General features: G+C 39.2%; 1 protein-coding gene across 1 annotated transcript in view; it reads right to left on the bottom strand.

Moving 5' to 3' along the window:
* The window catches only part of LOC150085189 (beta-hexosaminidase subunit beta-like), a 69275-nt gene that overhangs the window by 18728 nt on the left and 32953 nt on the right, over positions 1–17594 (bottom strand). Inside the window, exons 5-8 of the mRNA XM_090373075.1 lie at positions 8702–8812; positions 5278–5379; positions 956–1094; positions 296–494 (exon numbers count right to left, since the gene is read on the bottom strand). Of these exons, the coding sequence (XP_090229201.1) occupies positions 296–494; positions 956–1094; positions 5278–5379; positions 8702–8812 (551 nt within the window). The remainder of the gene's footprint in view (positions 1–295; positions 495–955; positions 1095–5277; positions 5380–8701; positions 8813–17594) is intronic.

Raw genomic sequence — 17594 nt, 5'->3', positions numbered from 1 at the left:
CAACAACTTTTTGTTGGTTACTTATTAATTTGAAAAATGTTCTGGAACATTGATATGCATTAAACATTATTCTGATTACAACTTCTAAGAAAAATTGAAAATAATGAAGAAATAATTTACCTCAGGCAAAATTAATAGAAATGATTCCTTATATTATTTTGCCCTTTATAATACTAAATATTGGTTGGTATGTTAACATACAGATTATAGGAACTTTATAGCTCCTATAATCTGTATGTACTCTAAATTTGTGGAGTTAAATGCTAGTCCCTTTTTAAAACTAAAGGCTACTTACCAACAAGCATAATAAACTTCATCCATGCCCAGATGTATATACTCATCTACAAAAACTTTCTGTACCTCTTTTACAAGCTCCAAGAATATATTATATGTATCATCAATCATTGGGTTCAAAATTTCGGCAGTGTGATGCTCAGGATAATTTGCTGTATAAGGCTTATTGGGACCTTCTCCATAACAGGGTGTAAGAATACCTAGAAATAATAATTAAAGTCAATTGGATATCCTTCATCTGAAAAATTAATCAATTTGGCTTATCCTTTCACATATAACAATAAAACAGTTTTATGTTTCAACAGTTATTTATTACAGTGGTTCCCAAACTACTGAGATCTACGGATCCCTTCAAAAATCAAAAAAAAGTTTGCGGACCCCTGTATATAACATATGCATGTATGTGTATATATATATATATATATGGTCAACCATCATTTTGCAGGCCCCCTGGAACTGGTCTATGAACCCACAAGGGGTCCGCAGACCTCAGTTTGGGAAATGATGATTTATTATATGGATGATAAATAATCAATTCTGGTGAATTGTGAACTGAATGTTTGTTGCAGAGACCAGGTATTATGGTCTGATAAATCATATGCATTTTTTGAAGCAATATGGTTATTTAAAATCCATAATAAAAGATATGATGGATATTTACCTGGGAATGATTTTCCAAGGGCTTGTGTATGACCAGGTGTATCAAATTCAGGGATTACTCTAATACCACGAAGACGAGCATATCTTATCAAGTCTTTAATATCATCCTGTGTGTACACATGCTTTGGACTGTAAGCACCCTAGAAAATGGAATAGTTCAATTTTCAGAATATTTATGTAATAATATGCATTTAAAAATAGGACTTGTGCTTATATACTTAACTTTATTTGTAAACTTGTTCCACTTGTCAACCTACATTAGTGTGTAAAACTTAAGGAATGGTCAGGTTTTCACCTGTAGCTTCTCATAGGAGTGGCCTGGATATGGGAAAAGCATACCGAAGAAACCTCGTGAGGTACAGAAATGAGGAAGGAAACAACACTGACACAACAATGGAAACAAAATGGTACATAGAGACTTTATTCAAAAAAGGCAACAGGCTGCCACGATACAGATGCATCACTGCCAAAGATGGAACAAAGGGACGAGGTGGTCCTCAGTAGGAGATATGGACACCCTTAATGTCGATGCAGGCTTTGCACCACCTGTCCATACTTAGAACAATGTTGTTGATAAGTTCTTGCGGTAACATTGTCCATTCCTCTGTCAGCACCGTCTTTAGTTGGTGAACATTTTATGGTGGGTGTGGACGTGCCAATGGCGTCTCCCCAGAGCATCCCGTATGTGTTTGATGGGATTTATATTGGCAGGCTAATCCATAGGAGCAAATCAACAGCTCCAGTGCGATGGGGTGTGGGGTTATTATCCATAAATACGAACTCGGGGCTAATGGCACCTCGGAACAGACGCACATAGGGAAGGATTACCTCAGTACAGTAGCATGCACTGGTTACAGTACCGCCTTCCAGTATCTGGAGTTGTGTATATCCATCCAAGATAATGCCTCCCCAGACGAGAACACCTCGACTGCCATATCGATCCCTTTCAGTGATGTTTGTGGGGTGATACCGTGTACCAACATCTCGCCAGATTAGCTGACGTCAAGAATTGCTGCTGAGACTGAATCTACTCCCATCAGTAAAGAGTACCTTACCCCATTGGGCTGCTGTCCAGTCCTTGTGTTCGATGCACCACTGTAAATGGTGTCTTTGATGGGCAGTTGTTAAAGGGACACAGCATATTGGCTGTCGGGCAAAAAGTCCACCTTTGTGGAGTCGCCTGGCCACAGTAAACCGCGATATCCTGCATCCTGTGCAGCTGGTTTGCAACAGATCCCGCTGTCTAGTGTCAGTCCCTTTTGGCCTGTAGGAGTATATAGCGGTCATCATTGGGCATTTTTCGTGGACGACCAACACTGGATGATAAATAATCGATTCACCAGATCAAAGGATCTGGTGAATCGATAAATGAAACCCTTCGATCAGCTGTAGCTGTCATTCTGAAGGCCAACCACGCACATGAGACAATGCTATGGGCGATACTGAACTCTGCAGCCACACTCCTCGCACTTCAACCTTCCTCGAGCTTCCCAATTATTCAATCCCAGGTAAAGTCATCCAGGTGTTGTCTACTGGCCATTTTGTTGATTGTATGAAACCAATCGAACATATGTAATGATCATGCTCACTATTTGATTATTTGCACATAACTGCTGCTTTTATCAGTTTATGTGAGCCCTCTCATCACAATTCAAATTTTTGCATGTGTGCCAGCTTTCTACTGAATGGCCACAGTTATGCAAATCACCACAGGCTGTTTCGTTTGATTTTGTGGTTGTAACGTTTAGAAATAGCATTAGCATTAGTAGAGGCATTTGATGCAAGAAAGCAAGCTTATGCAGCATCAGCCAAAAAAAAAAAAAAACCACTTCCACTTCACCCCTCTGTTCGTTCAAAATACCTGTCCAGCTGAGCCTTAAACTTATTTAGGCTATCAACTTCCACGACAAGGGATGGAAGTCTGTTCCACCAACCAACCAACCACCCGCTGGCTAAAGGCAAATTTCCGCACGTCTATCCTACATCTGTCTTCCCTCAATTTGAATTTATGCCCTCTCAGGTGATTATTCTGAGCGAGAGGAAGAATCCCATCAGCATTGAGCATGCTCAAACCATTCAAGCTTTATACACCTCTATCAGATCACCTCGCTGGTGCCTAGTCTCCAGACACTGTAATTTGCAAAACTTAAGCCTTTCTTCGTAAGAGCACCCCTTTGTTCCATTCACTAATCTTGTTGCCCTTCTCTGTACTCGTTCCAGCAGCTCTACATCCTTCTTGAAATGAGGCCTCCTGTATACAGTACTCTAGGTGTGGCCTGACCATTGCCTTATACAAGGGATGTATCCCATGCATGTTTCTTCTCTGCCATATGCCTCATCAGTTCATCTGACATCCATTTAGGCCTAAACCTTGAACAATATTTCTTAGTTGGTATGTAAAGCCTAGTAGCTTCCAAGATAAGTTCTTTGAATGCTTTCCATTTTGCATTTGCTGTTGGTAACATCATCAGTTGGTCCCACTGTATAGAATTTAAATACTGTCTCAGTCCATCGTAGTCGCCTTTACGAAAGCAATAACCCTTCCCTTTACCCCTAATGGTAGTTACCTCTTTGAGTAAATCCCACTTCAGCACACTGTGATCACTGCCACCTAGTGGTTCATTTATCTGCAGATTCTTAATGCGTGAAGAATCACTGCTGATAATCAAATCAAGAGTATTCCTCCCTCTAGTTGCCTCCCGAACATGCTGATGTAGAAAACAATCATCCAGTAAATCAACAAAAAAACCTTGCTTGTGTGTGAGTGACCAGCCCCCAAATTCCAGTCAATATCTGGGAAATTAAAATCTCCCATTATAAGACTCTCTGATTTACTGGCCCACTCTTATTTCCCTGTACAGTTTCTTATTATACTCATCAGAGTCATTAGGCCTATAGCACACTCCTACTCTCAATTTTGATCTCCCAATGCTTATGTCACACCAAACTGACTCGACACTGCACTGTCCAGCGATGTCCACTGGCTTCACTTCCTTGGATTTTATGTATTTCTTAACTAATAGCATAACCCCTCCTCCCTTCCTATCCAGTGTATCCTTTCTGTAGACGTACTCCCCAAATTCCAGTTCTGCATTCCTTATATCTGTGTGACACCACGTCTCTGATATCCCAACAATATCTGCCTTTGATGTTTTGAGCAATACCTCAAATTCATCAAATTTATTTACTAAACTCCTAGCATTGGTGTACACGCAAGTATACATGCACCTATTTCTATTCTTAGCTACCCTAACAGAACCCATGTGTTTACTTGTACCGCAATGACTCCCGGCAGTCTCTGAAATATCCTGCATCTTGTTTTTCAGGCTTCTGCTCATTCCAATAGAAGCAGTGCAAGAATCTCTTTCACCTCTGCCAGTGGCTACTGTTAATCTATTAGTCCTTGTATCCCCCCAATCTAGCAGTTTTCCGACCCACCTAACACTGCCTCGATAGCATCAGCAAATATTCTTGCACCCTTTCTATTTAAGTGTATCCCATCCCTGTAGAAGCAATCTCTCCTGTTAACAAGTACAGTCCAGGCTGAAAAAAATTCTACCCCTTGAGCCTTGCACAATCTTTCCAGGGCCGAATTGATCGACAAGGCTCTCATCATATACTCCATCCTATCGTGTCTGGGCAGAATTGCAGACACTTTCATATAGTGTTGGTTCTTAAGTTTTGCGCACCAGTGTAGTAATCATTTCACTTTCAAGATATGAAATGCCAAAAGTTGCGTGAACTGCACTTTGTAAAAAGATATCACTAGATGTTTTTCTGCTTATTTTAGATGTATTTTCATTTTTAACCTTGCTTAATGAGAGGAGTGGGTTCTTAAAAATGAGTCATTAAAAGGAACTGTTGTTAAGTGAATGACAATTTTCTGGTGTGTTGTGTATATTGCAAACCAAATATTGATAATAATTTTCAAGTGTCATTATAATGAAGTGCTGTTAAGCGAGATATACCTGTATTCTATACTGCAAATGTTTTGCCACTGCCTGTTTCTGTAGCTCATAGATTTATTTGCCTTTCTTTTATTAATAGCATTAAAATTTAAATTAGCATGAAGTTTTTATGAACTTTTTTTGAAGTAATATGTCTGGTATGGCAATAACAGGCCACAATTAAAAACTATTTCAACTGATAAGGTGCATTATGGCCATAGTAGCTTATGCGCCATTAAACTCCCATAACAACAAACAACAACAATTCAACTGATAACTTTCAAGTACAGTACAGCATTTCTAATAGCATTGGCTTTAGATTAGTTGTTATATTAATTTATAGAAAATTTGTTATGGATATAAAATATCTGCTTACCAAGATGGTTAGATTTGGAAATACTTTGCTTTCAAAAGGAAATGACTGATCATCTATGATGTGCCAGTGAAAAGCATTCAGCTTATTGTATGCCATAGCATCCTGAAAGAAACAGAAGGATTAATTACTTACTGATACTTATTAGTATAATGTAAAATGTTGAAACTAGCCTACCAGAGAAACAAATTATAATCTTAACATGTAAGACAGAAATTTAAAAAAAAAAATGTTTTATATATTACATTAATATTATGTTTCATCCTTTTATTCTCTATATTTTTAACAGAATTTAAGACTGTAACTTGCTGTGTTGATAAAGTTGCAACAGCAGTATATAGTCTTGTAATTTGCAGTTTATGTTTTATACAAGCACATATTTATCTTTTGCTACAGTAATAAAGATCCTATAATGGGGTAAAGGGGATTATCTCATACAAGACATATCTTTCCATATATGGCGATAATTTTCAAGGAAACCCATGAAAATGCGAATAATTTAAAGTGAGAGGGCCACAATACTTACATTCTTTATTTTGTTTGTGGTGTTGTCTCCATCTTTTGACAGACCTGTAAAACTACAAATTCAAATGTGTGATATATGAACATGGCATTCAGCACAGAGGATCATGTCTGTGGGGGAACATTTCGAAAAAAAACAGTCATTTAAAGCTATTCAACATGATTATAGGCAATTTGAATGCAAAGGCATAAGCAAAGTACAATATGGAAGCTTGTGAAAATTTTCAGGAAGACTGGGAATGTGAATATTGTATTGCATGACAACCATTCTGATTCAAGAATGTTTAGCACAGTTTGGGGAAACTCGGAGACTTGCGTGGCAGCATTTTCACATAAGCTATTACAGAGGCTTACACAACAAAAGGAAATGTCATACGATAGTTGTCATGCAACAGCGAGAAAATTAAAGTTGTTTCCATACAAACTGTACATGTCATACAGAAATTTTTACCACCAAACTGGAAAATGAAGCCATTACTGTATATCATTACTGGAAAAAGTTGATAAGACCATCAGATGTAAGATTTCTTATCTGATGAGTCCTGATTTCGTCTGACTAGGTATGTAAACTCTACAAATAGTTGTATGTCTGTGATATAAGAAAGATCCCCGTGCAGCTTCCATACCCCCTATGAAGATTTGAGTGTAGCATACAGTGATCTGCCCCAGAATTATTGGCCTCATCTTTTATGAAAGCTGCAACCTCTCAGCAGTGGTTTAACCTATTCCATGAATTCCTAGGACATTTCCACTAAGCAAGAAATTGTTAAAGCAGGAGAAAAGAAATTGTTTAAAGAAATTGTTTGGCAAGATACAACAAAACATACTATTTTGGCTTGATCCTGTGCATCATGGTGCTATTTGTCTTGCACTGGGGTACATCACTGCTTCAGAGCCTATATGCTGAATCACATGAAACCTTCCATCTAAGCAGACAAATGCTTTTATTAAATCTGCAGCAAAACTCAAAGGGCATCCAAACCACTCTACTTGGAACAGACTTTTCTCTCTTAAATGGGGAAAACCTTTACAGAACGTATCCATCTATAAACCCACCAACCGGGATACGTCTTCGCTCACTGCAGGCTGACTGGCAACTTGGCCTTATTAAGATACAGCCCACTGCCTCTCATACAGTCACACCTTGGATATGTCATGTACCGTTGTGCGACCTTTCATTCACAGCCTGGGGAAGACACACCTAGTTCCAACAGAATATAGTGCAAATACGTGCTGAATTGAGAACTCAGCACGGCAAGTAAATACAAATCTACACAGATGGGTCTAAAACTCAAATTAGTGCAGAAGTATTATTTCTCAACATTACCATAGCCAAGAAACTCCCTTCTGAATGTAGCAGCTGTACTGCAGAAATCTGTGCTATTAACATAGTGCCCTTGTTATTAACAAAGGCACTATGTTATTAACATAGTGCCTTTGTTAATAACATTTGTTAATAATATCTTTGCTATTAACAAAGGCCCACAAAAATTCCAGGAGGAATTTTTGTGGGCCTTTTTCACAACGTGGCTGAGTTAGTCCATCTCAGGTGAGGGTAGCATGGCTTTTTCTCCTGGAAACAAGTTTTTCGTCCAGCAATCAGAAAATTGACCTCAGAACACGAAATTTACAGACATACACGGAGCAATATGGCCTTAGTCGCTGATGCTCCTAAGATGCTGTTATAACAACGTGTACACATTTTAAATTAGCTTTAAATTAAACACTCAACAACCATATTGCACAGTTATATATAAAGATTCCATTAGAGCTATCCAAGCTGAACATGGAGAATGATAACCTCTTAGACAGATCTGGAATACTCTTGACTAAATTAAAGGAGAGGAAACAAGTTCTCTTTTGTTGGATCTCTGGTCATTCTAGAATTGCTGGAAACACAAATGCCAACCTAGCTGCCAAAACTGTTACCGATTCTATAGATTACTCCTCAAGGGCTCACATCTGGTGAGTATGGGCTTGGCAAACCCAGGGTCCTGAGCTGGACAACATCATTCTTCTCTTTCTTGCCTTCTTGGTGATTCCCTTTTACTCTCTCTCTCTCAGGTTAACATGGGATTTTTTTTTTTTTTTTTGGCTGGTGCAGCATAAGCCTCAGTCTTCCTTGCACCATATGGCTAATAATAATAATAATAATAATAATCAGTCCTTTACTACACATGCATCTGACTACAAGTTCATTATAAAGAAAAGATGTCTTGAACAATGGCAACACATTTGGTAAAGTCAATGTAATAACAAGTTATTCATTATAAAAAAGATCTCAAACCATGTAAATCCAGTATATGTGAGAACCGACATGAAGAAGTCGTATTAGCCTGATTACGGATAGGCCACACACATACCTGACATCTTTATCTGCTTGCAGCCACTGACCCACCACAGTTTACAAACTGCAACAGCCTTTTACTGTCCAGCATATACTTATTGATTGCTTTGATTGCCCCATTTACAACAATGAGGAAAAACTCTTTGCCTCATTTTCAGCAACAAACACTGAGTATTGCTCATTTCACAGCAGATATAACATTATGCATGGACAAAATCTTTATTTTCCTCAAACGGATACAACTCTATACACATGTTAGGTGCATTATGGCCATGTTGCCTTTGTGTCCACAAACAAACAAACAGTTGATCATGCATTTAAAATGAAAAAAATAAAATAAAAATAAGATAAGATCATATTTGGAATTGAAATAGTGTTAGCCACTTGCTCTTATGATAGAAGATGGTTGGAACTATATTTTGGTAACATTAATGGTACATAAGACCAATCCAGAGGCAATGCAATACTCTGTTATGTAGCTCTATGTTTTTACTAAATACTCTGTTAGATAAAATGGAAATAAAAAAATTATCAAATAAGTTAAATATTTTTACTTACCAAATTTTTTTTCAGAGTTTTTATGGGAACAAAGTGTCTGGATGTATCCAGTAGCATTCCCCGATATTTATATCGTGGACTGTCATCGATTTCTGTTGCATTTATGCGGTACTGGAATAAAACAAATATCTCAGTCAAAACAGTTCTTTATTTGTAAAATAATATAGAATGAATGAAAGAAGCTTGATATTGTTAATAAAAATGACTGCATAATTCAGTTGAATGTTAACTTAATTCCATCAGGAGATAAGGAATTCCTCAGAAGTACAATATAAAATAGAATCCTACTTCTTTTCCTTGAGGTAAATTTTTATGGTGTGCTCTAATCCCCCAAATGGACTATTCCTTTTGAATCTCCAGTGTGTGTCTCCACCACAAATAAATAACCAGTACCAATGGTACAATTGGTACTGGTTATTGAAATTCCTTTGTGAATTACTGATGATGTATAACATGAATTCTCAATTGTGAGGGTAAATAAAAAAAAGAAAAAGAAAAGAAAAGGGACAATTTGTATGTGTGTAAAACTATTGCCCAATGTCAGAATAAATTCCCTAGTCACTAGCCTGATCTTCACATGTGTCACTGATTTTCCACAGTCTGAATGATCTTATAGATCTGAATAATCATGTTGGCTGTGTGTGAATTGTTTCCATTTGCACCATTTGTGAACAATATGCTATGATCAGAATTTTGTGGTAAGGAGGGATAAAACTGCCAGATGCACAAAAGAATGGTAGCAAGGAGAAAAATATTAGACGTATCAGTATGTCAGTGGAATGGTTTAGAAGTGGTAGAATAGGTGCAGTTGAAGACCATTCCGGCCATACTATAATTTCAACAATGACAATGATCAAATTAATGTACTGTTCTGGCACTTCTAAATCTTTTCATCCATTCATACACCTAATCTTTGACTACTTTATATACACTTTTCTCCATACGGTGCTAATATTTTTTGGTAAATCTGGGAGGGTTTTACCCCTTCTGACCACAAAACTGATCACAGACATTGTCTGCTAATGGTATAATTGGAAAACAGCCATTTTGATTACAGTTCTATTATAATATCTTTGATATTATATACTTGGATCTTAGAAAGGCTTTTGATACTGTTGCACATGGAAGACTGCTGCACAAATTGGAGCAGTGTGACATTGGAGGCAAATTGCTGCTGTGGATAAAGGGGTGGCTGAGGGGGAGAAGACAGAGAGCGGTTTATAAACAAATGAAGTTTAACATTGACAAATGTAAAGTACTACACATGGGAAACAGCAACCCCAGAGCAACGTATCAACTCTGTGGTACTACATTGACAGTGGTAGAGAATGAAAGGGACCTGGGGGATGGTTGTGCAGGCAGATAAGAAGTTCTCTGAGCAGTGCAGATTTTTCTTGCATCAAATGCCTCTGCTAATGCTAATATAACACATACTTACTTCAACAGGTGACACATTTTGTAGACTGAGCTAATAATACACTTGAATTCTTTTGTGTATAAAATTAACATCCTGAGGTGTTAGTTTTATACACAAAAACTGCCTTTACATCTTGATTTGTTTTCAGACTTATAATTCATTTTACAAATACAATCCTACCTAAAAGTTTGGAATCATAGTGCATTAGTAGAGGCACATAATGCAAGAAAGCAAGTTATACAGCATCAGCCAAAAAAAAAAAAAAAAAACCCCTTCCCATTTCAGTGATCCATTTGTTCAAAATGTTTGTCCAGTTTTGCCTTGAATTTATTTAAGCTATCAACTTCCATACCAACAGATGGAAGTTTGTTCCAGCAATCAACTGCCTGCTGACTAAAGGCAAATTTCTGCACATTTATTGTACAACTGTTTCTTTTTTCCTCAGTTTGAATCTATGCCCCCTCAGGTTTGTAATCTGAGCAAGAGGAAGAATCCCATCAGCATTGATGCCTGCTCAATCCATTCAAGGCCTATACACCTCAATCACATCGCCTCACAGGTGCCTAGTGTCCAGAAGTTGCAATTTGCAGAACTTAAGCCTTTCTACATAAAAGCACCTCTTTGTTCCCTTCACCAGTCTTGTTGCCCTTCTCTGTACTCGTTCTAGCAACTCTACATCCTTCCTAAAACGAGGCTTCCATACCTGTATGCAGTACTCATGGTGTGACCTAACCATTGCCTTATACAAGAGAATAATCACCTTATCCCTGCTCGCAAAATTCCTGTATATCATTGACAAGATCCCATGACTTACTCTGGCAGCCCATCAGCACAGCTCAGAAAACTTCATATCTGACTGCACAATTACCCTGAGGTCTCTTTCATTCTCCACTGCCCTGAGTGTAACACTACCCAGTTGGTACATTTCTTTGGAGTTACTGCTACCCATATGCAGTACTTCGCATTTATCAATGTTAAACTTGGGGTTTCACTTCTCAGCCCATCTGCCCAACTTTTCCAGATCCTGTTGCAGCAGCATACTGTCATTACTATAGTACAACAGTTTTTTTAATTTGTTTTGAATAGCAGTGAGAGTGTAAGGTTTAATATTAAAAAAACACTACAAAGTATTTTAAGATTTTCGATGTGAAAACATTTATGGCAGCACTAGAGTAAAATCAGTTGGTAACAAATTTTTTTGTAACGGAAATCACGCAATTGAGTGTAAATTTTGATGTGAAAACCTCTGGCCGCACTAGAGTGAAATCGATTGGTAAAGATTTTACTCTAGTGATTTACTTTTACGTTGGTTCGGTAGAGCAAGCAGCTGGTAGTAATATTATGCAAGAATAAAATGCAGACTTTAATAAAATCTGCTTCTCAAGGTTTTGAGAAGCAGATTTTATTAAAGAGACGGAACCCTATGATGACAAGACATCATAGGGTTCCATCTTGCTGTTAGAGTCAGATAGCGGTCTGTTCTTGTTGACTAAGTCTCGGGCGACCATGGCCAGCTCTACTTGTAATGGTTCATGTCTCTTGAAACTGCTTCCATAGTGCAGAGATGGCCACATTAAGCCAACGTGTCACCCCACCTGTGACTGCCCAGCTTCAAGTCGTCCAACGGCCCGCTATCTCAAAGAATCATCTAAACAACAATGACTTGCCATCTTGAGTACTGGAGATGTGGCTATCCCACTGAACAAGCCAAAAAAAAAAACGGGAATGAAGTGATGTGGTCGCTACCCATGTTTATATAGGCATGAATAATTTGCATAATGTGCGGTTCTGTAAGGTGGTAGATCAATTTCTATAGGGTACTCAGAATTTTAATGTCAACATGCCTATTATATAAAATATTTGCCTTTGGCTACACTGTTCAAAATGAAATATTCATGAAAAACATTTTGTTTTGTTAATTTTGTTGAGAAGTGTATTTGAATTCCTTTCTGTGAAACTTGACTTTCTCTAGTCCAAGTTTCTCAATACAGAGGTGATTTTTCTTGGTGATTTTAATTCACAATGCCAGTTGAAGTCAGTTTTCTTGTTGCATGGACCCAGCTGGTCGAGATATCCACTCTTGTTTTCCTTGATTGGATTACTGTTTTAAACTTTTAAACCTTCTGATGCTCATGTTTTTTCAGATTACATCAGGGAAATTATTCTTGTAGGGTTGAAACGTTACACTTTACAACCTTGTCTTTTATCTAAACCTTGTTTTTTTACAATAAATGTGCTAAGGCTGTTAAAAATAAGAATGTTGCACATGACAATTTGACCTGCATCCAAATTTTTAGCTTCATTTCTGCCCTCACTGAAGCTCACAACAATTGTAAAACAGCTATTATTCATATCCATACCTGGCCCTCATAGGTAATACTGTTCGTGAAATCACCGTCCCTCTAACACCGTGTGGAAGAGACCTGAGTTCAAATCTTGTCAATGTTATGAGGAATTTTTGGCGGCCTTTGTGATCTGAAGGCTGACTAATTCAGCGACTTGGCTGAATTAGTCAGTCTTAGGTGAAGGTAGCATGGTTTTTTACTCCCCAGAAACTCTCAAATCATTACAGTACATTCAAGATAATATACACTGAGTGATCACTGAATTATGACCACCACTTTGTAGGTCCTCCTTTTGCCCTCAGTACAGCAGCTATTCGATGGGGCATTGATTCAACAAGATGTCAGAAGCATTCGGGAGGTATGGCCAAACAAGCTGTGTGTAATGCGGTCAGCAATGCAGGTGTGGAGGTGATTGGTGTATCCAGACGCCTGATATGCCTTTCCATAGTGTCCCACGAGTGTTCTATAGGATTGATATCGACGGACTTCGGAGACCAATCGATATGCTGGAAGTTAGAACTGTGTTCCTCAAACCATTCCTGCACATAAAGTGCCCGATGGCTCAGCGCATTGTCATCTTGGAAGACACCATCGACATTTGGAAAAAAGTCTAACATAGCGGGTACACAGTCAGCAAGCAGTTGACGATAGCAGAGACCACTGACACGTTCCACATGCACCAGGGGTCCAAGTTCCTGCCAGTAAAACATGCCCCACACCATACAACTGCCTCCACCGGCCTGCACTTTCGATACCATGCATGATGAATCAAGAGCCTCATGTTGACGCCAAATCGGTACACGACCATCCATGGTGTGGAGTAAAAAACGTGACTCATCCGACCAGCACATCTTCCAGTCTTCTAATGTCAAACTTGCATGCTCTTTGCACCAGGCTAGTCTTTTATGCCAATGAACCTTGGTTAGGAGAGGATGCCATAGGGGTCGTCTGCTGGTATAGCCCCATACGTGCGAGCGTTATAGGCTATCAACTTCCACAACAAAAGATGGAAGTCTGTTCCACGAATCAACTACCCGCTGGCTAAAGGCAATCCGCACATCTATTCTACAACTGTCTTTCCTCAATTTGAAACTGTGCTCCACCAGGTTCTTAATCTGAGCAAGAGGAAGAATCCCATCAGCATTCAGCTTCCTCAACTCATTCAAAGCCTTATACACCTCAATCAGTTCACTTCGCAGGTGCCTACTTTCCATACGCTGCAATTTGCAGAACTTAAGCCTTTCTTGGTAAGCTATTGGTAACAGCTGTATTAATGATCTTGGTAAAACACCTCCCACCATTCCAAACACGCTCCATTCAATGCCTCCTGTGGTCTTCCATCCAAAGGATGTGAGAAGGATTTTGACGAATCTTGATGCTAAGAAAGCTCCAGGTCCCGATGGTATTTCTCCACTTGTTTTTAAAACCTGTGCTCCTGCATTTACTCCTATTCTTTGCCGCCTTTTTTCACTTTCTTATTCCAAAGGTGTTTTTCCTTCTGCTTGGAAATTTGCTCATATCCAGCCAGTTCCTAAAAAGGGTGACAAATCCTTCCCATCCAATTATCGTCCCATTGCAATTACTTCGACACTTTCTAAAGTAATGGAGAAATCATTAACAGCCTACTCTTAAACTACCTAGAAACCTTCCGTCTGATCAACGATCGCCAGTATGGATTCCGTCAGTGTCGATCCACTGGTGATATTCTGGCTTATGTTACTCATTTATGGACTAATTCAATGGAAAGGTTCTGTGAAACACAAGTAGTTGCTCTTGACATCTGAAAGGCTTTCGATCGTGTTTGGCATAAAGGTCTTCTAAACAAGCTTCCATCTTATGATTTGTCAACAGTTTTTAGTAATTGATTATCCAGTTTTCTCTCTGATCGCTCACTGAGGGTGATGGTAGGTGGCTCTCTGTCTTCTAACTTCTCAACTAATGCCGGTGTTCCCCAAGGTTCAGTTCTTTGCCCCACTCCTTTCCTCTTGTATATTAATGATCTTCTTCCATTGACTGGAAATTCTATCCATAATTTTGCCAATGATAGCACATTGCATTCCACTTTCCGTTTTGAGAAACCTTGTCCTGCTCAATCAGCTTCAACTTCTCGAAAATCTGCTACCAATTCCTTAAATTCCGATCTTCAGGTAATTCTCCAGGGGGGCAAAGACAACTTAGTTCATTTCAACCCTTCTAAAACTCAGTCTTGTCTTATATCTCGCAAAAAGGATTCTTCTGCTCCTATGCTTATCTTTAGTGACACTCCGATTTCTAGGCAAAATGATATATCTCTTTTGGGGATCACTCTAACTTCTAATCTCTCTTGGCACAAGCACATTACAAACATTGCTTCCTCTGCATCTAAAAAACTTGGTTTTCTCTTTCGCTCTCGGCGTTACTTTTCTTCCAAACAGTTGCTCACTCTGTATACATCGCAAATTCGCCCTGCCATGGAATATTGTTCCCACATGTGGGGTGGTGCCCCCAAAACCTCTCTCAGGCTTCTTGATTCCATTCAGAAGAGGGCAGTTAGGTTAATTAATGATTCATCTCTAACAGAGTCTCTCCACTCGCTGTCTCATAGACGCACTGTTTCTGCTGCATGCCTCTTCTACAGATACTTCCATGGGCACTGTTCTTCTGAATTGGCTTCTATAATTCCCGCTCTCTCTTTCAAAACAGTCCGAACACGTGCCGCCACCAGCCAACATCCATTTACTGTCCAACTTGAAACCCACAGAACCAACTTTTCATCTTCCTCATTTATTCATTCAACTGCCGTTTTCTGGAACAACCTTCCTTCATACGTATTTCCTGAAAATTACAATCTACAGAAGTTCAAGTCCAATATCAACAAATATCTTCTTTCGTCTTCTCAACCTCCAACCCAAGCACGGTACTAAGTACTATAGGTTATAATTCCTCTCGTGTTTGGGGTTCTCATAAAAAAAAAAAAAAAAAAAAAAAAAACAACTACCCGCTGGCTAAAGGCAGCTCCGCGGAACGAGTTTTTTAGTATTAGCATTAGCATTAGCATTAGTAGAGGCATTTGATGGAAGAAAGCAAGCTTATGCAGCATCAGCCAAAAAAAAAAACCCACTTCCACTTCGCTATCAACCTCCACCACAAGGGATGGAAGTCTGTTCCACCAACCAACCACCCGCTGGCTAAAGGCAAATTTCCGCACGTCTATCCTACATCTGTCTTTCCTCAATTTGAATTTATGCCCTCTCAGGTGATTTTTCTGAGCTAGAGGAAGAATCCCATCAGCATTGAGCATGCTTAAACCATTCAAGGCTTTATACACCTCTATCAGATCACCTCGCTGGTGCCTAGTCTCCAGACACTGTAATTTGCAAAACTTAAGCCTTTCTTCGTAAGAGCACCCCTTTGTTCCATTCACTAATCTTGATGCCCTTCTCTGTACTCGTTCCAGCAGCTCTACATTCTTCTTGAAATGAGGCCTCCAGACCTGTATACAGCACTCTAGGTGTGGCCTGACCATTGCCTTATACAATGGAATAATCACCGCCTTATCCCTACTGGAAAAATTCCTGTATATCATTGACGATACTCCATGAGCTACTCTTGCAGCCCGTCTGCACTGCTCAGAGAACTTCATATCTGCCTGCACAACCACCCCCAAGTCCCTTTCATTCTCTACCACTGTCAGTGTAGTACCACAGAGTTGATACGTTGCTCTGTTTCCCATGTGTAGTACTTTACATTTGTCAATGTTAAACTTCATTTGCCACCTCTCAGCCCATCTGCTCAACCTTTCCAGATCCTGTTGCAGCAGCATAGTGTCAGTAGTGTCCTTGACAACCCTGCCAACCTTTGTATCATCTGCAAACTTGGACATTAAACTTGATATACCATCATCAATATCATTTATATATACAGAAAACAATAATGGACTCAACACTGCGCCCTGAGGGGCTCCACTAATAACATTAGTCCACGATGAGCAGTGTCCATTGATTACCACTCTCTGTCTTCTCCCCCTCAACCACCCCTTTATCCATAGCAGCAATTTGCCTCCAATGTCACACTGCTCCAATTTGTGTAGCAGTCTTCCATGTGCAACAGTATCAAAAGCCTTTCTAAGATCCAAGTATATAATATCAAAGTTATTCCCTGCATCCAGTTCTTTTGTGACTGCATCATAGTATCCAATCAAGTTGGTCAGGCAAGACTTCCCCTTAACAAAACCATGCTGTGTCTGAGCTATAACTGAAGTCTTGTTTAAATGATGCTGCAGTGCTTCTTTAACCAGTGCCTCCATTAATTTTCCTGGAACAGAAGTTAAGCTCACAGGTCTATAATTACATGTGTCAGCCTTTGATCCTCCTTTGTGAATTGCGGTCATATTTGCACATTTCCAGTCTATGGGTACCTCCCCTGAGTCCAAGGAAGCTCTCATAATTATGGCTAAGGGTTTGCTTACTTCCTTTGCTGCCTCCTTTAATATAACTGGATAGATCCCATCCACCCCAGGTGCCTTTCTTGTGTTTATCTTCAACAGTTTCTCCTCCACTTTACTCCAGTTATTTCAAGATTCTGTACCTTACTGCTAGAGTTGAATACACCTCTGGCATTCCCCTTGCTGAATAACTCCTCATGTGTGAATGTCGATGCAAAATATTTATTTAGTTTGTTAGCTACCTGAGCAGGATCATCAACAGTTGACCCATCAATATCAAGTGGACCAATCTGATTCATCCCCTTCTTTCTAGAGTTTACATAAGTAAAGAACTCTTTGCTGTTTTTCTTTGCCTCCCTTGCCAAAGATTTCTCGTAATCTGCCTTCGCCTGCCTAACCTCCTTTGTAACTTGGTTGCATATCAACTTGTATCTATCATAGGCTTCTGTGTCATGTGTTAATTTGTAAGTATCCCATGCATTTTTCTTCTCTGCCATATGCCTCATTAGTTCATCTGACATTCATTTTGGCCTAAACCTTGAACAATATTTCTTAGTTGGTATGTAAAGCCTAGTAGCTTCCAAGATAAGTTCTTTGAATGCTTCCCATTTTGAATTTGCTGTTGGTAACATCATCAGTTGGTCCCACTGTATAGAATTTAAATACTGTCTCAGTCCATCGTAGTCGCCTTTACGGAAGCAATAACCC

Source organism: Mastigoproctus giganteus, chromosome 5 (assembly GCF_048544385.1).
Source record: "Mastigoproctus giganteus isolate SK-2022 chromosome 5, ASM4854438v1, whole genome shotgun sequence".
Lineage (NCBI taxonomy): Eukaryota > Metazoa > Arthropoda > Arachnida > Uropygi > Thelyphonidae > Mastigoproctus > Mastigoproctus giganteus.
This window is presented reverse-complemented; position numbering and strand designations above follow the sequence as displayed.